Raw genomic sequence first — 24654 nt, 5'->3', positions numbered from 1 at the left:
GTGGGTTTTCACACGATAGTCTAGCGGCCGTATCGCTGGTGCTCCAGAGCTGGCCGGCAGCTCCGCAGAATCACCGCAAAGTGGAGCCAGCCAACTAGGATTCCAGGGGGAGGGATGGATCGCCTCCCCTCCTGCGGACCCCCCCGCCGAACGGCAGGTAACTGTTCTGTACATCTCTAGTCACAGGTAAAGTTTGCTATTTTCAAGAAAATGTGTCAAAGCAAAGAGCTATTTTTTTTGTGCTTCCACATATGTGCATGGAATCTGGGGACCTGGAAGCCCCTACAGAGATGACTGAGCCTGCCAAAGTTCAGACAGTTAGGTTTAGTGGCTTTTGTGCTAGCCACAGGTCAAATTTGCTTTTTCCAAGAAAATCTGTCAAAGTAAAGAGCTATATTTTTTTTTGTTCTTCCACATAAATTCATGGAATTTGGGGCCCTAGCAGACCCTATGGAGCTGACTGAACCTACCAAATTTCAGACAGTTAGGTCTGGTGGCTTTTGTGCTAGCCATGCGTAAATTTTCCTTTTCTCAAAGTCTAAAACAAACAGTAAAAACTGCCAAGCCACACAAGGGATTAGAGATCCTAATCAGAAGGTGTTTAAGGTGACCATTAGGAGGTCACTATCCCTAATATCTGGTGTTGGGTTTTTCTGAGGTGCAAAAAACCTCCCCCCCCCACTTTTCTTTTCTGCTCTTACATGCTCACTGTTGGGAGCTTGTCTGCAATGAAATTTTGAAGAGGGAGAAGGAAGGGAAGAAAAAGATTCATGTGAAATACTGGTATTTCACACAGCATCTGATTTTACTGCCCCAAACTGGAACCTTTGGCTTCTGCAGAAGTTTAGTAGCTTCAGTACAGCAAAGGATCCAATCAGTCTCCACAAACTTCTTTCTCTCCCTCCACTTTAATTCCTCCTAAATAGCTGTAGGACTCAAATAATCCCAAAGGGAGGGTTAGGACTATGTGGAGTCATGGTTGAGAAACTGCTGGGGCTTTTAAATAGGTTCTACAGTTTTAAAAAAGCTAGAAAAAGCCCTCAGCCACCTCACCTCATAAAGTTCATTTAAGTATGTGCAATCCTTACAAACCCTCCACAGCCTCCTAAATTCCTCTGAGGTACCACCTCTCTGAAAGGAGCCACTTGGCTGAGGGAATTCTCTCTGCCCCCCACCCCCGTGCACATTTCCAATCACCATTCTTCTTTTCTTCTTCCCTCCCCTATCCTGTTCTTTCTTTCTCTTCTTTATTCCACCCAGAGCATATCTTGGGGAATTCTTAAAGAGAATTATCTTCAGCGGGCAAGAGAAGTTCTGAACTGTATTTGACTTTATACAAACAGACAAGAGGATTGTTTTTTTCTCCTCCTCACTCAAGGCTTAGAGAAGACTTTTCTCTAAGTCTCCTCTGGTTGCAGAGGCTGGGGCTGTTTTGTTTGTCAGTTGCCATTACCCAGCAATAGGAAGGGCTGTAGCTCAGTGGCAGAGCACATGCTTGGCATGCAGAAGGTCTCAGTTTCAATCCCCAGCATCTCCAGGTAGGGCTAGGAAAGAATCCTGCCTGAAACCCTGGAGAGCCGCTGCTGCCAGTCAGTGTCAACAGTACTGGGCTAGATGGACCCAGGATCTGACTCAGCATGAGGCAGCTTCCTATGTTCCTACGAACAGAAAGCTTTAATAAAAAAAAAGGAGTTTAGGGTTTGTTTTTTAAGTGGAGGGGAGATAAATGCTTATTTATGTAAGTATGTATGCCTACTCAGAAGCCCCATTATGTTTCATGAGGCTTACCCTCAGGAAAGTGTGCATAGGATTCCAGCACAAGTTACTCTTGCAGGGAGGTTTGGACCTTGATGTTCCGCATGTTTACTCAGAAATAAGTCCTGAGTTGTGAGCATGGTACTGCAGGCTTAATACAGTGCCTACCCAGTTCTGTCTAATGAACTGACTACCCTTTCAGCTCAGTCCTATGCATGTTTTGTCATTTGGGGATTTTTTTGCATGAACTCTAGCTTCAAGTGGTGAGGGAAAGGCACTTAGCGCTCAGAGTTTCTCCATAACTTAGCCCTAGTTTTGAAAACAGACTCATTGGCTGAATCCTGGTGAAGTCTTGGCACAAATGAAGTTATGGGGGGAAGATACAATGAGAGCTTGTGCATAACAAGGAGGAGGTAGAGAGGAGTCGCACAAAACAAGACATCTGTTTTCATGAAGAGTTGCTGGAGGATGGTAGGATGAGGGGGGATGGTTGTTTGGAGGGGAAAAGAATTGGTAAGGGGAGAATGTAAGTGCTCAGTTGTGAAAGAAAAAACATTCTGCACATGCTCAGAGGCACTCTCTTTAAGAACATAAGAAGAGCTGTGCTGCATCAGACCAAGGTCCATCTAGTCCAGCATTCTGTTCACACAGTGGCCAACCAGATGCCCACTGGAAACCCACAAGCAGGACATGAGTGCAATAGCACCTTCCCACCCATGTTCCCCTGCTGCTAACATTGGTGAAATGTAAATCAATTCTAGTCATTCTAAATTTGCATGCATGTATATCCTTCAGAAACTTGGCAGGTTCCTTGCCTGGGGGACACCTCTAATGACCTGTGCATTTTCATACAAATTTACCCAAAAACTATTGGGGAAGGGGTAAGTGGAAGGGAAAGCAAATCACTCCCTCCCCCAAACTGGAGAACTCCCCTTCCACATGAACTGCTGCACCTATCCTTCCGAAACTTTGCTGGTTTCTTACTTAGGGACAACTGTAGGCTGTCTGTAATTTTCAGAACAATGGTCCACAAGGAACATAGGGAGATAAGTATGTCTTCTTTTGGAGACCTCAAAATGTCAAGGCCACCATTGCACAAAAACCCTTGTGGCTAGCATTCTGAAATTTGGCAGACATGATCTCCTCTGATGGGGCAATGAATCCTGAAATTTTTATCCAATTCTTCCAAGGAATTAAAACATTATTGGCAGTTCCCTTTAAAAGAAAATCAAAATATAAACCCTGCACCTATTTTTCTGACAATGGGCAGGTGTAATCCTCATCTAGGGAGCTACTATGCCTGAAATTATCCAGTTCTGACCAAGAGAAAAAAGTTACAGTTTTTTTTCCTAATTTCCCATGGTAGTCAACAGGAAGCATAAAGACTCATTTTTCCAAACCTTGACTCAGGTTTGGTGCGGAGCTGAAGTGGTCCGACTACAAATTGGCCCGAGCAGAAGTGGGATGTTTTCCAAAATGCTGAATTGGGGTCTGAGTTGAAGTGGGGTGGGGGGGTCAGTGCACACTTCTTATGTATGTATGCATGTATGTAATCTATACACACACGCAAGCACACTGCATGCACGCACCACACACACACACACACACACACACACGCTAGATGTGCACTTAGACTTGTGTGTGTGTGTATGCAAATTTGTGTTATGGGCCTGTGCCCCAGATCTTTTAAGACCCTAGCAATGCCCCTGCTGGGTTTCTTACTTTGTTTCTATGTTACATTTTAATTCAGATCGGGTTTTTAACCTGGATTTTAGCTGCCTCGAGCACCATTTTTTGGAGGTGGAAAGGCAGAATATAAATTAAGTAAATTAGCATCTAGTCTAGCATTCTGTTCCCACAGCAGCCAACCAAAAGCCCCCATGGGAAGCCCACAAGCAGAGCACAAGTGGAATATCACCTTGTTCCCCAACAACTGGTATAAAGATGCATGCTGCCTTCAATACTGGAGGCAATATATAGCCATCATGTCTAGTAGCCACTGACAGCCTTATCCTCAAGAAGGACGAAGGAGGGGACCAGCGGAACCCCTGGTCTGCCCCCAACATCGCTGTGCCCGCTGCCCCCAACCTGATAATTCTGCCCCCAACCTGATCACCTTTACTTGGGAGGTCAAAGGGGGTGCCAACAGTACTCACACCGGCTCCTCCATATGATCAAGACTGTGCAGGTCTCCTGATCTCATGGAGGAGCCCGCATACAGCTAACTCCCCCTTCAGACCCTTCATGGTGGTCAGAGGGGTGGACCCAAGCCGGTGGGCAAGTGCCAGATCGGAGCGAGTGGTGTGACCCCTCTCCGCGTTCTAATTTTTCACATGGCTAACGCGTGAAGTTAAGGGCTCAGGTGTAACCCGTCACGGAATAATCACACATGCAGGTTTTCCCACTGTATGAACAAGGAGCATGGGGCAGGGAGGCGCATCACAGCTTCCCAGATAGCTGTAGAGATTAACCTATGTGTGCGACAGTCGTGCACGGCTGTCCCATCATGCCACCTATCTTTAAGAGCCTACATTGGAAGTGCAGGAATGTTGTAATTAAGCGGCCCCAACGAGGCATACAAGCCCTGCTGGATCAGACCGGAGGTCCAACATCTTGTCTCAGCAGTGACAAACCGGATACCACTGGGAAACCCAGAAGCTGAGCATGAAGGCCACAGCTGCACAGCCACATGCATGTGCACCACTCATGCCTTGCAGCAGCTGGTACTCAGCGTCTCTGGAGGCTGCATGTAGCCAACATGACGAATAGCCAGCGATAGATCTCTCTCTCCCCATACATCCACCTGATGTCTGCATAAAGCCATTGATAAGAACACACATCAGTTCTATGAGTACAGCCTCCATGCCCTCTTCCGCACCCTTTTACAAAAAGGCTCAGAGGAAAGGCTAACAATATGGAAACTTGTACTTCCGCCTCACCCCAAGCCTGCAAGGTTTTAGGGCTGAGAGCATCTTCCCTTCCCCACAATGCAATCTACCCAGCTTCACGGCGGAGCAAGGCTTCCAAGGACAAGGCTCCAGCACGTGTGGACAGAGGAGGCCTGTGAACAAACATGGCTGCCACTGCCACGTCTGCCTTGGCCCCATGTGACAGAGTTAAGAGTAGGGCAATATCTGGCAGAGAGGAGAGTGTGGGATGGCCGGCCAATTCATTGATTTTCAGGTGACCCAGGGGGGTGCGGCTATATCACTCTGGAATTCCTGGTCCATGGGATGTGGTTTGTCTCCCCTGAGCTTGCGTCCCTCGAGTCAACAGCCTTTGAAAGAGCCTCAGGTCTCAGAGCACACAAGCAAAACAGAACCAGAAGGTCCCGAACCAACTGTTGGTTTCCTTAGGTCAAGAGGAGATTCACTACCATGTGAACTTGATGGCAGATGGACTTTGGGAAAGGAAGGACTGGGAAAACAAAAGAAACCCCCACGCTCCTTGTTTGCAAGCGGGGAGGCAGTTAGACATTGACAGATCCCAAAGACCAGGACATTCCAAGTGACTCGGGAGGCAAAACATTTGACTTCTGGTTCAACTCGGAAAAATCAGCAATGCCACGCTTTTGTCAGGGCTGCTTTCGGGAGTAGGGGCTGACAACTGGGAGGGGACCGTGCCCCCGCAGCAAGTCAGACCCCTCCCTGTTGCTGTTGTTACTATCGCCACCATCATGTTGCCTGAGGATTGGCAGGGGAGAGCAGGCAGGAGGAGGATGCCTCCTCTGGCCTGTGCTTGGGAGCATACGAAAGACTGGGGATGAGGGGAGTTGTAGTCCAAACATCTGGAGGACATCAGGGTGGGGAAGGCTGAATTAATCTGTCAACAGTTTTCTGTACCTTTCCCCACCCCCTTACATTTAAACAATGTAAGGGAATCACGTGCCCTTGTCTTTACAGTTTTACAAATATTCCAGCAGAAAAATCTACATAAAATAACATTTAAATCGCATTAAGTGTGCTTTAATTTTCCCTCTCAAGTATTTCAGGTCACATACTTGCGGCATACTGAGACAAAAAATTAACATGGGGTACTTTTCTTTTTAGCTTTGCTGTTTATTTTCCTTGTATTAAGTAAACGTGCTGCACTACATCACTCTAGCAAACTGAACTTTTTCCAATGCAAATGACCCTATGCAAATTAGCCCGATTTCCATATGAAAATTTTCCAGTTCAAAGATTTCCAGAAAACCCACATCGCCAATCCCAACTCAGAAAGTTGCCTCCTTCCCCTGCTCCAACCCTAGCACGTGGCACGTGTTCAGTATCTGGTTGCTATAAGAGACAGCATGGTTCAGTGGTTAGAACATCAGACTGGAATAGCTGGGTTCAAATCTCCATTCAGCCATGAAGCACACTGGGTGACCCCTGGGTCAGTCCCTACCTCACAGCCCAACCTACCTCGCAGGGCTGTTGTGAGGATCAAAGTGGGATGCACATATTTTATCCCATTCTGAGCCCACTCTGAGCTCCTTGGAGAGAAGATGGGATATAAGAAAAGAGCAACTAAAATGATCAAGGCGTTGGAGCAACTCCCCAACAAGGTAAGGTTACAACAGCAGGGATTGTTTAGGCAAGTAAGGGGAGACGTGATAGAGGTGCATAGAATTACGCATGGTGTGGAGAAAGTGGATAGGGAGACAAAGAACTGGGCATGCTTAGCCTTGAGAAGAGAAGACTGAGGGGAGATAAGATAGCGCTCTTCAAGGACTATGAAAGTTGTCACAGACAGGAAGGCCAGGATCTCCTCTCGATCATCCCAGAGTGCAGGACACGGAATCATGGGCTCAAGTTAGAGGAAGCCAGATTCTGGCTGATCATCACGAAAAACTTCCCGACTGTTAGAGCAATACGACAGTGGAACTTAGGGAATTAGTGGGCTCTCCCACACTGGAGGCATTCAAGACGGGGCTGGACAACCATCTGTCAGGGATGCTCTGACTTGGATTCCTGTGTTGAGCAGGGGGCTGGACTCGATGGTCTTGCAGGCCCCTTCCAACCCTACTAGTCTATGATTCTAGGATTTTTTCCCTCTCTCATATTACCAGCACCAAATGGAGTTACCCCAGGATGCTGATTGGGGGAGACTCAGGACAGATAAAAGGAAGTCCTTCTTCACACAGTGCATAAACTATGGAATTCGCTACCACAGGATGTAGTGATGGCCACCAATTTGGATGGTGTTCAAAGGGAGGTTAGACAAATTCCTGGAGGAGATGGCTATCAATGGCTACCAGTCCTGATGGCTATATACTACCTCCAGTACCAGAGGCAGGATGCCTCTGTACACCGGTTGCTGGGAATATGTGCAGGGGGGTGCTATGGCACTCACGTCCTACTTGCCGGTTTCCCCTGGGCAGCTGGTTGGCCCTGTGTGAGCAGAATGTTGGACTAGATGGACCCTTGGTCTGATCCGGCAGGGCACTTCTTGAGCGTACTGAGGAAGGAGCCCATTCAAGCACTTTCAGTGATCTCTAGGATCAGCCACCACTGATGGCCCGCTGAAGAAACTTCAGCAATATAGGAGCCTACAGCTGGTTATTCCTTCATTGGACGCTGCACAGAAGCATTACCATAACAATATTCACCATGCGTGGCTTGTTGAGCTCAGTACAAAAGAAGAAGGATTTTTACATTAAAGTCCAAGATTAGAGCCTTAGCATCCGATTGAATAAAGGAGCTCAGGTAGCAGAGTTGAGACCTTCAACCCTAGTGTGCTGCTTCCAGATTTGATTTAGGGGGAGGAAAGTAGGCAGTATGGGGCCAAATGGATCAAACATCTAACTCATGCTGGTTATAACCATAACCCAGCAGCCAATTTATGTTTTAAAAATACCCCCAAAACAGCTCCCCTAACTGATCTCTTCAGATGATCAGCATACCACAGCGGCTATGGATATATGCAACACCGAGGCTCCTATGCAAAGAATCCTAGAGTTGGAGGGGCTTTGAGTCCATCTAGACCAACCCCCATGCTTGATGCCAGAAATCCACATCTCTAACAGAAGGGCAGTGGAGACCGGTGACTCCGATGTCAATGGGGCGGTGAATCTGGTCCAGGCTTCAGTCAGAACCAGTCAGAACTCTAAAGGAGCTATTTAAGGTGCTTCACGAAGCTCCTTTAGAGTTCTGACTGGTTCTGACTGAAATCCGGAGCGGATTCACCACCCCACTGACATCGGAGCCACCCGCCTCCACTGCAGATGGGCTGTCCAGGCTCTGTTTGAAAACCTCCAGCAAGGCCAGATTATATCTGATGATGGTGACGAAAGCTTAGGCCACCATAAATGTGTTGATCTTTAAAGTACCACAAGACTCTTGGTTGTTTTTGGTACAACAGACTAACAGGGCCACCCCCTTGGGAAATGAAAAAAGTTAAAAAGAAAAGAAAAGAAAACCATGGAAAAAGAGCTGCGAGTTCACAGATCCCACACCACGCGCTTGTGTAAGGTGATGAGTGAATTTCAGCTGGTACACTGTGACCCACAAAGGGATCATGAACTGACCTCAGGTAGGATGCACTGTCACCATTTTTTTTTTTCAGTTCTTACAAGGCCAAACATAACCGAAGTACTGAGCCAAGTATAAAGGGACAAGGACAGGCGTGCCAAAAGTGGAAGCAGGGCAACCGAGGCAGGGCCTGAGCCAGCCTAGCAGGCCGCTCAGTTTCAGAGCCCACCCCGCTCCATGCATGGTCTCGCCACCATCACAGACTCGTCTGGTGGGAGCAGGGGAGAGGGCCTTCTTGGTGGCTGCCCCAAGGCTCTGGAACTCCCTTCTCAGGGAGGTGAGAGTGGCACCCTCCTTGCTATGTTTCCACAGGCAGGCAAGAACTTCTTTGTTCCAGCAGGCCTTTGGGGATAGCTCGTCTGGACCTGTGAGAATATGATGGATGGATACTATGGTTTATATTTCTTGTTTTTTTAATTTTGATATTTTATATAGCTTTAATATTATTGATGATTTAATTATATTTTCAACTTTTGTATATTTCTATTTATAGGTTCTAATTGTACAAGTTTTTAATGTTGTAAAGCTGCCTTGAGTCTCAGTACTGGGAAAGAGGGGACATAAATGTTGTAATAATAATAATAATAATAATAATAATAATAATAATTCTAACACTCGGTAGTGTTTTGCAGCTGAATTTCAGTGCCAAGCCACAGATTATTTGTTTTGCTGCCACGCCACTGAACGCAGCCATGGCAAAACTGTGGCCCACAGGGGATCCAGCAGCTGGAAACTGGCCATCAGGCCACCCAAAGTTGCCCACCCTGAGCCAGAGGGCACATTCCACCACTACAAGGGCCTAATGACATCAAGGTGATTGGACGTTATCTGCTCAGAGGTAACACTACAACATCTGTCAAAGCCAGCTGATCCACCCGAGGTAAGAGGTGTGTGTACCTGTCCAGAATACTGGCCCCATAAAGAAGATGCTGTGTTCGAACAGCTTATGTTCAAGTTACAAACAAAACAGAGCAAAGCGGACAGAAGCCCAAGATGGGTCCTGCATTGCCAAATCTGAGCATAGAAAAAATAGTGTAAAAGCCCTCAAACACCTGAGGGAACCTCTTGACAAGGCTCAAGGCTCACAGCTGCAAATCCCACAAATCAAACTTGGCAAGGGTTTGCATTGCACAACTCGTTCATGCAGATGTCAGCTTCTTTCCCACATATCAACCCCTCTGATGCCTGTACCAGCCCTGCTGGATTGTTCCAAGGGAGAACAAAAGCCATTCGATGTCACGAGGCGGCCACAAGGAAACTTGTTCTCCAGTTTCTGGGATTCTCAGATTTCTAAGGGATTCTCAGATCTCATTGCACACGCACTCAGCCATGAATGCAAACACAGGGGGTGCTGATATTTGCGTCTCAAGAGGCCCACGTATTTTTTCAGCAGCCAACCAACATCTTTCTTGCCTGTAGGTCGAGTTTAAGAAGAGATGAGAGCCAAGATGCTCGACCCCATGTAACCCAAGCAGGCAGATTAAATATGTCAGTTTATTGAGAGGACATTAAGTACTGGACAAGTTGCCTACTCAGTGCTCTTAATCCAGTTCTGTTAACTGCCTTAAGACTTCTATGAAAGGTAAGAGATGTCAGCTTGATTCAGACATTTCATCTAAAATGATCAAGGGGCTGGAGCAACTCCCCTACGAGAGAAGATTACAGCAGCTGGGATTGTTTAGCTTGGAGAAAAGGTGAGTAAGGGGAGACATGATAGATGTGTACAAAATTATGCATGGTGTGGAGAAAGTGGATAGCGAGATATTTTTCTCCCTCTCTCAGAGTACTAGAACCCATGAAGCTGAATGGTGGGAGATTCAGGACAGATAAAAGGAAGGGTTCTTCACACAGCACATAGTGGAACTATGGAATTCACTTCCACAGGATGTAGTGATGGCCACCAATTTGGATGGCTTTAAAAGGGGACTGAACACATTCTTGGAGGAGAAGGCTGTCAGCCGCTACTCCCCTTGGTCTGATGAAGCAGACCAAGGCTCTTCTTATGTTCTTAACACCGACCCATGGTTAAAGGCATAGGAAGCGGCCTTACACGGACTCAGACCCTTGGTCCATCCAGGCCAGTATTCTCGACTCCGACTGACAGCGGCTCTCCAAGTTTTCAGGCAGGAGTTTTTCCAGCCCTACCTGGACATGCCGGGGATCAACCCTGGGCTCTTCTGTATGCAAAGGATGTGCTCTGCCATTGAACCACAGTCCCTCCCTGTTAAAGGCGTCCCCCTTGACATCCGTACTGACCAGCCCAGAATCAGAAAGCATGGGTTTTGCGTTATATTGGTTTGGCACGCTGCCTGAATCGAACCAAGGAGAGCGATACACCCCAGCCCTGTTCGTCTGTGTTGTCGACATTCAGCCACTGAAACACTGGCAGATCTGGCATTTGTACTCATTTTCAGGCAGCCACCTTTGCCACCCCCCGTTTTCGCACCACTTCACTGAGCAGGCACCGCTCCGCCGTTTCCAAGCCAACACTTCCAGCCCAGCGTTATGTGTTTCCTAGGCAGGTAATTCTTACAGAGTCAGAATACGCAAATGCCAAACATCACAAGCGCACCCAAATTGTGCCATGCATAATGGCGGGGGTGGGGAACCATGTTTTCTGGGGAATTTTACAACCATTTTTTTCAGCTCTAAATAGGGTTAGAGAGAAGGGGTGAATAACCACTTCAGTTTAAGAGCTGTGCACATGGGTGGGGGCTGCAGAAATAACTTCTCACCTCCTCCCATGCATGAGAAGCCACTCGAACGCCTTGCAAGCTTTCACCCAAAGGCACTCCACAAATGTCTCTTCTCCCTAGAATTTGCATAGGACAGCCTTCTCCAACCTAATAGCCCTGCAGATGTGTTGGGACAACAGCACCCATTATAAGACTGCCATGTTTTCACAAGCCTGGAAAGCAAAGGATCCAAGAATGATCGTGGATGCAGGAAGGCACCAGGACAACACCTACATCACCACCCCCACCATTGGTGCGGAAGTACGTTACCTGGAAATAAAACACAGGGATTGCCCTCTGGCTCAGGGTAATTATTTCCAGAATGGCATTCCTGCGCCGGCCACCTGCTTTGCACACAGAAGGGCCCTGGTTCCACCCCCAGGACCTCCAGCTCAAAAATGGCCAGGCAGGAGATGACGGGAAGGACCTCTTCCTGCTCAAGAAAGCTGCTGCCAGAGTGGACAATGTTGAGCTACATGGACAGACAGTCTGAGCCAGCATAAGGCTGCTCCCTGTTACCACCTCCTCCTCACTCTCTTGTGATGAAGTGGCCAAATAATGGCGTTCAGCGGAGGCTGGGGTCTCCGCTGTCAGTGGGGCGGTGAATCCACGCCAGGTTCCAGCCACAACCAGTCGGAACTCTAAAGGAGCTCTCCAAGGGGCTTCCCAAGTAGAATACTTTGCACCTTGGAGAGCTCCTTTGGAGTTCTGACTGGTTCTGACCGGAACCCGGAGAGGATTCACCACCCTACTGACATGGGAGCCACCAACCACCACTGAGGGCATTCTGTTCCAGCACTAGTCCTGCAAAAAAAATAATTACGTCGATTCCACCTACGTTTCACCCTGCAAGAGCGGGGGCAACCCCAGCACAGAATGGGATTACGGCAATCAAAAATCTAGGCCCTCTTAATCTTCCAGCCGCCCAGTGGTTGAACTGGAGCCACCTTATACAACACAGACGTCTTTGCCACTTGAAGTCTTGTGCCGTTTTACTGCCTGAAGCACTCGTGTTCTGGAGAGCAAATATTTACCTCCGTTTCACGTTCTATTGCTTCCCCATCTTTCGGGGCCTCCTCACCAATTCCTAGCACCTTCACCAGTCCCATGCCCTGGGATGGCCTCCAACCCTGACCTGAAGGGTTCATCCTGCCCTGTAAACACTCATGAGAAACTTGCCTCGCCTCACACCCAGCCACTAGCCTCTTTTTCACTGTGGCAGCAATTCTGTGTCAGGGCTGTACCAGTTCAGCCTGCAGGTGGGGAGACCACATGCCGGAATGCTTCTCCATAGGGGGCTGAGGTGGGGAAGTCCACCACGTGTAGAAAGCTAGCATGTCAGACTGCACCTCGCCCGACAGCAACACATTTCTTATTTACAGGGAATATTTTGTACGTTGAAATGCTCAGTCGCTTGAGCCTTAATCCAGGCTGTGTCCAGACGGGTGGTTCCCAGGGCTAATAGGCAATTACTCTTCCACTGTGAGCTCCAAGCAGAATTGCAATTCACTTTCCACACTAGTGGGGACATTGCACTTTTCTGTGTGTTCATCCCGCCATGTTCCTTCCACACCAGCAGGGGTGACATAACTGCTGTGGATTGGGAAAGAGAAGGTTGAGTTCAACCAAGCAGCCATTTGAAGCTCAGCACTAGAGCTGAGAAGACCTGGCATTGGGGGGTGGGGGGGGCGGAAAGGGGGAGTTCAAAATGTTGGGAATTTTTTTCCTCCAAGGTTGGCAGCAGGGTGTGTGTGTGTGGGGGGGTGAGATTAGTTCCCCCCCCCCCTAATTTACAAAGTTTTCCCCTTTTTTTCTGCTTTCCCCTCCAGGCCTTCTCCTCTCTACTCAGCACACATTCACTGTAATCTTTGCGGGGGACACCATTTTATCACCTGTTCTTTTGTTTTTCTTTATTAATGCTTTAATTAGCTTTAAACACTATTCGACTTAGAATTTTTAAAACGTACCACTGAAATAAAAGTGTCTCAGCACTAGTAACACTACAATGCTCTTAAAAAAAAAAAAAAGAATGTTTTTCTTGGCACTACTCTTAACAACATTGCTAAAATGGTAGTCATTGGAAAGGGTTTATTCTTTATCCTTGTTAAAAGTTAGCTCCATAGCATTAGCATGCACTAACACTTTTCTTTAAGTAGTACTCTACTAATGTGTATTTTTAAATCTATCCAGAAAAGCATTTTAGTGCTACTCCATGGAACCATTAATATATAATAATCCACGGTGATAAAAAAAAGGCACCCACTGTAAAGGTTATGGTGACCATATGCTGAGGTGTGATGGGTTCAACTGCCCAACTCATTACTGCCAATTGCAAAAACCCATCCTTTGGGGCTTTTCTACACAAGGCTATTAATCCATTGCATCTACTTTCGATTTCATCGCAGAACTGAGATCCAAGCACTACATGAGAACCATTTTCTTTCCTCCCTTCCCCCTAGATAACCTCTAGGTGGCACTGTGGTGTAGCGGAGCAGCACAAATACACAAGTGGAAACAGCATTTTCTTTTGCTTTCAGAAATAATGCCCCATTTTCCCTGCTCTAAAAAAATTTGTGGAAAGTGCAAACAGAACTAAAACTAGAGGGTTATGACACCACCTAAAAAACCTGTAAACCATCGTGAACTGACAAGCCCATAATAAATGCCTCGTGTAGAAAAGTTCTTCAGGTAGACCCACCAAAATAGGCCACTGGTTTGCCACGATTTACCTTCTGCTAGAGGTCTTAAAGATACTGTCCTGCCAGCCCAGCACAATGGGAGCACTACCTAGAATGAGCAAGAGCACCTACCTGCCCAGGGATGCCACCCCAGCAGCAGCACTAGAGAGGTGCTCGGTGGCTCTACCATAATGATAGCTTTCCCTTCTCTAGGAAGTCAGAGGGCTGCAAGGCTTGTGTTTCAGCAGCCCAACATTCAAGGTTCCCAGGGAAACTTTGGTCCTGTATACAAATGTTGCAACAGGGACAAAGATTGCAAGAGGTAGTTTCCTAACTCAATGAGAAAAGGGCCAGAGAATTATTGGGGAAGTCCACTCTAGATTTCTCTCCCCTTCACCCACCCAGCACTCCCATCATGCCAGAATCACCTCCATTTCCTTATGATTTGCAATGAGCTGCTCTGGTGTTTTTTTCCAGCTTTGCACATTTTTTGTGATCTTTGAGTTGGCCTAATGAAGATACTACACTATATGGATTTTGGATTTTTTTCTTATGGCCAGCACAGCTGCCTTTGTTTTTTGCATGACATTTTCTTGCAGCAGCCAGCCTTGTGATTTCCCAGTTGCCCGGGAGAAATGGCTCATGTCCCCAGGCAAGCATCCAAACAGCAGGTGATCAGCACTTAATCTGTGCTGCCACCAGCCTCCCTTAACGATGTGCAACTCCCAGAGGACACGATGGCCTGCAGCCGTAAGGACTGGAGAGTTGGATTCTCAGCTTAACCCTGGAACATATGGAACACGACAAAAACAAATCACCCCCGAGAAGACGCAGAGTTTCTTTCCCTGGCTGCTTGCTGGGCAGCTAGCTAAGAATCTTCACACAGTAGGGATTAGAGAGGCAAGCCCCAGGAAAAAGACGGTGGCATTTCCATGTGAACTTGAATCCAGCATCTCCTTTTCTAGGAGCTGAAGCACTGCAGACTACACTGTGTGTGTGCGCGTGTGTTCACATGCATGCGTGCGTGCACACACACACAGGGGTAGGGGCTTGATCATAGAATCATGGAATAGTAGGGTTGGAAGGGGCCTATAAGGCCACTGAGTTCAACCCCCTGCTCAACGCAGGAATCCAAGTCAGAGCATCCCCAACAGATGGCTGTCCAGCCTCATCTTGAATGCCTCCGGTGTGGGAGAGCCCACCACCTCCCCAGGTAATTGGTTCCATTTGTCATATTGCTCTAACAGTCAGGACGTTTTTCCTGATGTTCAGCCAGAATCTGGCTTCCTGTCGCTTGAGCCCATGATTCCATGTCCTGCACTCTGGGATGATAGGAGAGATCCTGGCCTTCCTCTCTGTGACAGGCTTTCAAGTCTTTGAAGAGCGCTGTCATATCTCCCCTCAGTCTTCTCTTCTCCAGGCTAAACATGCCCAGTTCTTTCAGTCTCTCTTCATAGGGCTTTGTTTCCAGTCCTCTGATCATCTTCATTGCCCTCCTCTGAACCCTCTCCAGCTTGTCTGCATCCTTCTTAAAGTGCGGTGCCCAGAACTGGACATAGTACTCCAGATGAGGCCTAACCAGTGCTGAGCAGAGGGGAACTAGTACTTCCCAGGATTTGGAAGCTATGCTTGTATTAATGCAGCCCAAAATAGCATTTGCCTTTAAACAGAAGTTGAGGTAATGGTCAGTGGAGGCTGGTGGCTCCAATGTCAGTGGGCAGGTGAATCCATTCGGGGGGGGTTAAGCCTTTTTAAAATTGCACTTGGCATAGACACAGAGATGATAATTTATAATCAATTCCCTTTTTCATTAATATATGGGGGGATGCACACCCAAATAATCCAAATATTGCACTAAGGAAGATAATAAATGGGTATTCTATCATATTCCTTTTAGTGCTGCACCAAATCCTACCCCCTATTTGGGGGAACTTTTTCTCTCCCTGTGAAAGAGGCATTGTTTTTTCTGCCTTTTTGGCAGGGAGGGGGAAAATTCCGGAGAATTTTCTCCTTGGGGAGGGGGACAGGCTTTCCACATACCCTTCTATGTTTGGGAGGTATTTGTTGCTGTTTTCAAAAACTTTAAAGTCCCTGATTGCTAAAGCACAGTAGCTTCTGCTGCCCCAGAGCCTTTAGAGTTCTGACTGGTTCTGATGACATCGGAGCCACCAGCCTCCATTGCTGATGGCTTTGGTCCCACCCACTCCCAGCTCTGGCCCCCAAGACACTGCCTCTGAGGGTAAGCAGCCCTCAAAGGGGGGGAGGGAGTTGCCCACGCTTGCTGTAAAGCAGGGCTGGGCAACCTGTGCCCGCCGGCCTAATTTCAGGCAGCCCTCCACCCAGTTTCGATAGCCCTCTGCATGTGATCAGTTCAGACTTCTGGCAAAAGCGGTCTGTCCCTTCCTGGACACCCCACTGTGTGGGAAGAGACAGAGAGAGAAAAGGGGGCGACCCACCCACCTTGGCTCCCACCCTGCCACTGGCTTCAGCACTGCTCCCCGCCAACATGTGGCCCCCAACAGATTGCCCATGAGGGTACGCAGCCCTAGACAGAAAAAACGTTGCCCCCCTCACTGCTGTAAAGCTTTGCCCCACTCAGAACGTGGGGCCCGCGTACAGGTGCGTAGCCAGACCCTTGAACTGAAAGTGGGAGTCAAACCAGGGACAACACAGAGACCAGCATCTGGAGGACAGAAGCGCTGGTCTCCGCTTGAGGAAGGAAATGGCTTTTCTCCACTTGGCCCAGAGGTGAAAGGCAGCCTTAGCCATTAAGACACCCTGCCCTGGATAAAGGCCTATTTATAAAACTTAATCTTTAAGATGTTCCATTTGAGGGGAGGGGAGAATATCAATCGTTTTCTCGCCGACTCCTCCCGCTGGCTCGAGGTGATGAAGGCCGTGTTTAAGAACGGCTAAGCCAAGCTCGCTCTGCTGGTTTCTGACAAGGTCTGCCGGACGGAGCCGCTAACAAGGAGCTGCAAGCCGCTGCTCTCCTCTCAGCTGACGAACAGAGGGCTGCTTGTTCCCAACTCCTTGAGAAGTTCTGGCATTCCGCCAAGAAAAACTTCGCACGTTCATATCACATCGATGCACATCAGGCGGCGCACGGCGGTCTGAGGCCACTTTGAAGCCGAAAGGCCGGGGCAGGAAAGGTTTTTTTCAGTCCAGGACCACATGTGCTCTGGGCAAGCATGGCGGGGGACATGTCACAATGTAGGTAGGGCCGCTCCACCACTGCCATGTGGTGCCCCCCAAGCCAATTACCCAGAGCCCGCTCGCTCACTCACATACACGTGCCACCCTCCTAAAAAGGCCTTCCCCCTCTGCGGCAGTTGGCCTTTTTTTAGAGAAGGCTTCCACTGGTCCCAATGGAGGGGAGAATGGGAAGGGGCATTTTTGAGGGCATCACACACTGGGGAGGAGAGAGTTAGCTCTTCCCTCCCCAACAGCACCCCCCCTCCCAAAATGCTACCACACTGCAAGTAGGTATTTAAAAAACCTCCTAAAGCCTAAATACAGGAGGGGGCAGGGAGCGTAGGGAAAAGGTAAGAGATTTTCAGCTGGGAAAATCTCTGATCTCTGATTATCTGCAGGTGGGAGATGCAGGATTTTCGGGGCTGGGAGGAGAAACCTGAGGGCAGCATGGGGGCCTCTCACAAGCCATACCAGAGGTCCCCCATCCTTGCCACAAGGCCATGGCTTTCAGAATCACGGTCTTATATGTCTTCCAGCTCAGCGGAGGTAACCATGTTAGTCTGTTGCAACACAGCTAAGAGCCTTGTGTCACCTTAAGGACTAAGGGTGCTAGCCTACGCATGTTCAGATGGAAATGAGTCCTACAACTCCCAGTATTCCCCAGCCAGCATGGAAAAAAGAGTCCTATAACTCCCAGCATTCCCCAGCTGGGAGTTGTAGGACTCCCCCCCGCCAAACATGCCTAGGATTGCACCCTGACACACTTATTTTGGCAGAAGCTTCTATGGACACTGTCCACAGCTGGCTGGGAATGATGGGAGTTGCAGGACTGAAGGCAAAAGGAGAAGGGGACGGCAGAGGATGAGATGGCTAGATAGCATCACTGATGCAATGAATATGGACTTCAGCACGCTCCGGGAGAGAGCGCAGGACAGGAAGGCCTGGCGTGCTATGGCCCATGGGGTCACGAAGAGTCGGACACAACTGAACAACAACAACAACCATTTGGAGGGCACCAGGTTGGAGAAGGCTGGCATGAGCCACTGAAAAAGCACCAGTCTCAAAATGCTAGGGAAGCATCAGAAATGTGCTGGGCAGCCAAAAGGCCAGCAATCCCCCTGGCCTCAGAGGAAACCAGTGCAAGGCAAGTCACGAGGGTGGCAGAATCACGGGCATCTTTTGCCACAGTGATGGATTCACTTAGCAGTTTCCTGTTTTTACCCATCGCGTGGAACATGGCTCTAACCCTAACCCTTCCCTCCCACAAGGGCCTACGCACGCCAAATCCCATTGCCACAAAGGAAGCTAAATGTGGCACCACTCCAAGTACCAATCTGGTCCGGGGGCTGTTATGGCCTGCCCTTGATAGCTGTATTATTCAGCTGCAGCCATGGCAACAGCAAGTTTTAGGGCAGTTCCAACTCCAAATCCAAAGATGGACATCTAATCATTTCTGCCCTTCTTACCCAAGTTCTGCTCATAACACTCCCAAGTACACATGCTTCATTCAGAACCCAGGAGCCACTATTTGATTCAGCCCGTAGCATGCCCATTGCACATAGAGAGTGGGACTATAGCAGAAAGGCACATGGCCGAAGGACAGTGCTGTGCGCAAGCGCACTGGTGCATCCACTTCCATGTGGCAGGGGCTCCACATGGTTACCAGGATGCATGTAGAGATCTTATCCTAGCTTTACTACTTACAAATACTAACATAAGTAGTATGTAAGGGGTTTACTGTACACTAGTATAGTGGCTAAAAGTGAGCTGCAAAATCTCACCTCTGCCATGGACTCACCAAGTGGCCTTAAGCAACCGCCCCTGCCCCCCTCCACAAAAAACAAAGAGGCTAACCCCCCCAAAGACTGAGAATTATATTCAACTCACCAAAAAAGTACTCCCTGTCATAAGAGTCTTGTGGCACCTTAAAGTCTAACAAATGTATTCTTACATAACTGTTCATAGACACTGCCCACTTCATCAGATGCATGGAGTACTATGGAGAGTTTCAGGTTGTATACAGCACATATGGGGAGTGGGGAGGGAAGAACTGTAAGCATTGTGGTCAGAAGGAATTTAAATGCAAAAAGTACTGACAGTGACAATCATAAGAACATAATTGAGTGTGTTGAGGTCAGAAGGAATATAAATGCATAAAGTACTGACAGTGACAATCATAAATACATAATATAAGAGCCGTGCTGGATCAGACCAAGGTCCCTCTAGTCCCGCATTTTGTTCACACAATGGTCAACCAGTTGCCCATGGGAAACCCACAAGCAGGACATTAGTGCAACAGCACATTAACAGTGGTCACTGCACAGGGAATGGCCACTGTTAATAAAGTAACTGTCACTGTCATTACTTTCTGCATTTAATTTCCTTCTGACCTCACTATTTACAGTTCTCTTACTAACACCCACCACCAACCATATATAAACGCTCTATGAAACTCTCCATAATGCTCCATGCATTGTATGAAGCAAGCCATAGTTCATGAAAGCTTATGCCAGAACAAATTCATTACTCTTTAAGGTGCCACAAGACTCCTTGTTTTTCCTGCAAATGGACTAGCACAGCTACCCTCTCAAATCTCCTAATCATGATGTTCTGCCAGTTTTGGGAGGTAATTATATAGCATCTTCGGGGTTCAGCTCTTTGGCTATGAATTGGAGCTGCTCTCCCTTAAGCACACCCACCTTCCGTCAGCCTCCCATCTGCAATATGGGACCTGTGGGGAGAATAATACTGCTCTTACTTAAAAGGCTTGGGCTGCTTCTCAGTTTTAAAAAGTTACTGAGGTGGCTACAAGCATCTATTAAAATTAAGGCATATATCTCCAAAATTAGATCTACCCATTTAAAATACAGGAATGACAAGAGTAGAAGAATGACAATTACATTTCCATAGTAATTGTTTTCATGCACACTTTACAGCCAATGCTACAACCAACAGGTGAAAGTTGTTGTTCGGGGGGGGGGGGGGAGAGGGGGAGAGAGAGAGAGAGAGAGAGAGAGAAGCTTCCTCCCAGGAAAGCGGGCCGCTGGCCAGGCAGGTTTCCCTCTGGAGGGAGCCATGATGAAAAAGGACCACTATGTACCCAGTTGTCACCCAGATGAGTTTCTGATAGGCAGGGACACCTGAAATATGCCCCCCGCCCCCCGCCCACAAAGCCCTGGAAAGCAAATGGGTAACTTGCTTCATTTTCTCTCTTTGCTCTCTCTCCACTTTGCATCATGTCTACTCATCTGCAAGCCATCCTTAGAAACCAGCCTTCTCCCAACCTGGTGCCCTCCCGGTTTTTCAGACCACAACTCCCATCAGCCCCAGCTAATATGGCCAAGGGACAGGGATTGTGGGAGCTGCATCCCAAAACATCTGGAGGACCCAGGTGAGGGGAAAAGCCATTTATAAACACGTTTAAAAATCCATCCACCAGGTAGACCCTTCTACATTTTACACAGACACACACACACAGTTTCCCCCCAAATCAAGCCAATGGTCCATTTCATACAAGGACTGTCTTGGATCAGAGTAAAGGTCCATGTTAGTCCAACATCCTGTTCCCCAGCGTCCAACGCTCAGAGGTATCAGAGCGCATACATGGCACTTCCCTTCAAACAGAATGGCTAGTAGCCGTCGACAGAGCCATTCTCCAGTAGGGAGTTTGATGGGTGTCATCCTATGGAGCGTTTACCAGGGAACAAGCCCAGGGGAGTTTGGAGGGATTTCCTTCCGAGTAAGTACCCCTGCGTCAGATCAAGGGGTTCCTTATGCCACACCCTGAAGACACGATCCACCCAACTCTGACACTTGCTCTGTTCCCAAAGCTGATCCCAGCAAAAGGGATTGTCTGAATGACCAATTTGGGGCACAGAACTGCTTGGGGAGAAGAGTGCTGCAGAGATTCATATGCGATGCTACGCAAGCTGTACAACAGCCATACTGGATCAGGCCAAAGGTTCATCTACTCAATGTCCTGCTCCCTGCCTTTTTTCCTCTTGCAAGGAGTCCAGGGAGGCTTACGTGATCCTTCTTCTCTCCATTTTATCCTCACATCAACCCTGTGAGGTAGGTTCAGCTGAGAGTCAACAGCTGGCCCAAGATCACCTAGTGAAATTCATGGCAGAGTGGGGACTAGAACCCAGGTCTCCCAAGTCCCCATCCAACGCTCTAACCGCTACACCACACTACATGAAAAGCAATGCTCCTCCCACAGACTGCCTCCTGAACAAGGAGAGGTCATGCCACCTCATCCTTCATGTACTTCTCCAACCTCCTTTTGACCCCGTTGCAGCCAGGAGCCATCACCACATCTGGTAGTAGTGAATTCTATCAAGCAGCCTTCCCCACCTTGGCACTCTTTGGAAGAGTTGGACTATAACCCCCATCATCCCCAAACCACTGCATGCACTGGCTAAGGACAGTGGTAACTGTAGCCCAAAAATATCTGGAGGGCACTAGGTTGGGGAACGCTGCTCTTAAGTAACATGTCCCATGTGAAATAGGACTTCCTTTGGTCTGTCTGTCCTAGATCTACTGCCAGTCTGTTCCACTGGATGACCTCAAGTTGCCTGGAGCAGAGCACTATATCCTCCGCCCCCCACATACACATGCAAAAGCAGAAAAAATTGCTAATTTCTATTATTTTGTGCAGTGGAAGCTGGTGACTCCAATGTCAGTGAAGCGGTAGATCCATTCCGGGTTTCAGTCAGAAACCAGAACTCTAAAGGAGTTATCCAAGGTGCAGACCAGGCTCCAATGGGTAGGAGTGAATGGTGTGGAGCACCTTGGATAGCTCCTTCAGAGTTCTGACTGAAACCGGGAGCAGATCACCACCCCACTGACATCAAAGTCATCAGCCTCCACTGCTTTCGTGACCCTATCCATTACATCAGAGGTGGGGAACATGACCCCCAGAGATGTTGCCAGGCAGATGTTGCAACTCCCAGCATCCCTCGCCATTGGGGCCAATGGGAGTTGCAACCTAACTACATCTGCGGGGAACACCCATCCCACACCACTGCATGACATGATTCTTTCACGAAGACTCCATATTGCACAGCAGTTTACGGCTTCGGGAGAGAGGATCAGGACAGCGACCCCTAAGCAGCGACCCCTAAGCAAGACGCAGACCAAATGTAGCCACAAGTCCCTTTGCTAACATGTCTGTGCAATCACACATCTGCGGCCAACCAACAAAAAGAGCATGTACAATGGCCAACCACTTATACTTAAGGCAGGGAAACCCATGGACATCCAGCTATTGTTGGAGTCCAACTCCCATCATCCCTGACCACTGGCCATGCTGGTTGGTCCTGATCAGAACTGGAGTCCAACCACATCTGGATGGCCTTGGCTCATACCAAGCACTGCTTGTCCACAAACCTACACTTACTGGTTTCGCGATTACCCCTAGACAGCCTTTTCCAACCTGGTGCCCTCCAGATGTGTTGGACTACAACTCCCAGCATCCCAAGAAGGCTGCTCTAGAGGAACCTTGTGGTTTCACTGTAGCATTCAGACATTACAGTGCATCGCTTATAGCCCTCCACTTCACCACCCAGGCTTAAGAACATAAGAAGGGCCCTGTTCAGAATCTTACATTTCCAACGGCCAGCCAGAGATCTCCAAGATGCCACTGCATCGGAAGAAGCCCTCCTCTCTTCATCCCCAAAGCTTCTGGTATTCAGAGGTAGACTGCTTCAACACATGGAAACTCCATTACGCTATCATGGCTCAACCCTCCATAGACCCGTTTGCCTAACCTGTTTTTAAAGCAGTTCCCTCCAAACAGGTTGAACCTTGGAGCTAAAATGGCTGGATAAATACCAACTGGTATGGAACCTAACCCCTACTGGGGGCACCCAGCGTTAACCTCGCAACCCCAGCGGCAGGTGTGCAGAAATACCAGTGGGGATGAAATGCCGTAACATATGGCAAGCGGAGAGCCAAAGGGCCGCTGCTACAAGAACAGTCCGTGATGCTCCTGCTATTACCACAATACCAAGAAGGCAAAAAAACCAGCATGCACACAGCAAAGACAGTAGGTCAGGAGTAGAGGAAGAATTTAAAGAGAAGGGTGGGGAAAGGGCAGGGACGAAAACAGGTTCTCTAGCAGCTCTGGTCTCATTTTTCAACTGATATCAACGGGAATCTGTTTAGGCATGGAGCAGGATATAAAGGCTGTACATCAATCAATCAATCAATCAATCAAATCCAGTCATCCTATGCATGTCTTCTCAGAAGTGATTCCCATTTAGTTGGATGGGCCTTACGCCCAGGTCAGCATGTACAGGATCGCAACCAAAGGCAGTATTTACACATCCCTTTCTACCTTCCTGTTCTCTTGCAAGCCCCCAGATGGTGAATAATTGCCACCATCCCTTTGGGCAGTTTGTTTTAGCAGCCGCTAGAGCAGCCTTTCCCCAAGCTGGAGCCCTCCAGAGGTGTGGGGCTACCATTCCCATGATCCCCCGGCCAGAGCTGGCCGGGGGATTATGGGAGTTGTACTCCCACACCTCTGGAGGGCGCCAGGTTGGGGAAAGGCTGCTCTAGGGGATGCAGAAATGCCGCTGCTGTTTGCAGAAATGGCGCGCGCGCAGGGGGCCGGTCGCGCCCGGCATTTCGAGACGAACATCGCCGCCCGCCCTCGACGCGCCCTTGACCGCCTCAAAACCTCTGCCGCGGGCCGGCGGGCGGGGGCTGCACGTCCCAGGACCCCGTACCTCGCAGGACTCCGGAGTACGCGGCGATGAGGGTCTTCATGGCTTCAGCGTCGCAGCCTCGGCAGCGGCCTCTGGAGCTCCCGACCCATGCCGGGCGGGGCGCGGGGAGGGCGGAGAACGCGGCGGCGGCGGCGGCGGCGGCAGCAGCAGCAGCAGCTCCGCCGCCCGCCCGCTCTCCCCTGGCTCGATCCGCAGCGCCGGCGGCCCACGAGACGGCCTCCAGCAGCGCCGACGGCGGGACGAGCGGCAGTGGCCCGGGCGCCCGCAGCGCGCCCATTTATAGCCCCGGCCGCGGGGGGGCTGGCGGGGCGGAGCCGCGGCGGATTGTGATGCGCGGCGGCCCGCCGGGCCGGGCCCTTCGCGGGGGCCGTGCGGCGGCGGAGGGGGCGAGCAGGCGCAGCTCCGAAGAGCCGCGCCTTGGCGACGGGGCAAGGGGACGCGGCGCGTTGCGGCACGGCGGCGGGTCCTCGTGGCCGGGAGCGCGGGGGAGGGGGAAGTCCCCCCTCCGCGCCCCTAATCTGCTTGGGAGCGACCCAGGCGGAGGCCTGGGGCTGGGGGTCGCGGCGGACCGCGCGCCGGGGATGCCGGCCCTGCTGCGGCAAAGGCGAACTCCGGGCTCGCCGGCGCGGTCAGGGAAAGCGCCGCCGAGACCGCAGGGCCCGTGTGCGGCCCTGTGGTGCGACCGCGCGCGGGGCACTGCGTCCGGCTCTGGTCACCGCACCCCAGAAAAGAACGTGGTGGGCTTGGGAACAGGGCGGGAAGGGGCGACTGGGGTGGTCAAGGCCCCGAGCAGCCCCTCCGCGGGAAGGTCGCCGCCGCGGGGTTGCTTAGCCGGGGAAACGGTGAGCGAGGGGAGGCGTGGCAGAGGCGCGCGAAATCAGGCATGGACTGGAGGAAGTGGACAGGGAGACATTTTTCTCCCGCTCTCCTAATGCTAGAACCCAGCCTGGTCCTCCCATGAAGCCGATGGGTGGGAGAGTCAGGGCAGAGAAGCGGAAGGGCTTCCTCACGCAGAGTTAAACTAAGGAATTCACTACAAGACGTAGCGATG

General features: G+C 49.6%; 1 protein-coding gene across 2 annotated transcripts in view; it reads right to left on the bottom strand.

Annotated features, from left to right (window-relative positions):
- The window catches only part of DGAT2 (diacylglycerol O-acyltransferase 2), a 58022-nt gene extending 34101 nt beyond the window's left edge, over positions 1-23921 (bottom strand). Inside the window, exon 1 of one of the 2 annotated variants that reach the window (XM_084842430.1) lies at positions 23604-23921. In XM_084842430.1, coding sequence (XP_084698556.1) covers positions 23604-23880 — 277 coding nt within the window. In that variant the 5' untranslated portion in view covers positions 23881-23921. Of the gene's footprint in view, positions 1-13812; positions 13894-23603 lie in introns of those variants that run through there. The other variant, XM_084842431.1, reaches the window with a different exon arrangement.
- Positions 23922-24654: the final 733 nt, after the last annotated feature.

Source organism: Heloderma suspectum, chromosome 3, assembly GCF_057233095.1.
Source record: "Heloderma suspectum isolate Gila_16-S chromosome 3, 16-S_ref, whole genome shotgun sequence".
Classification (NCBI taxonomy): Eukaryota; Metazoa; Chordata; class Lepidosauria; order Squamata; family Helodermatidae; genus Heloderma; species Heloderma suspectum.
Note: the sequence above shows the minus strand (reverse complement) of the source record. Positions and strands in the feature narration are given on the sequence as shown.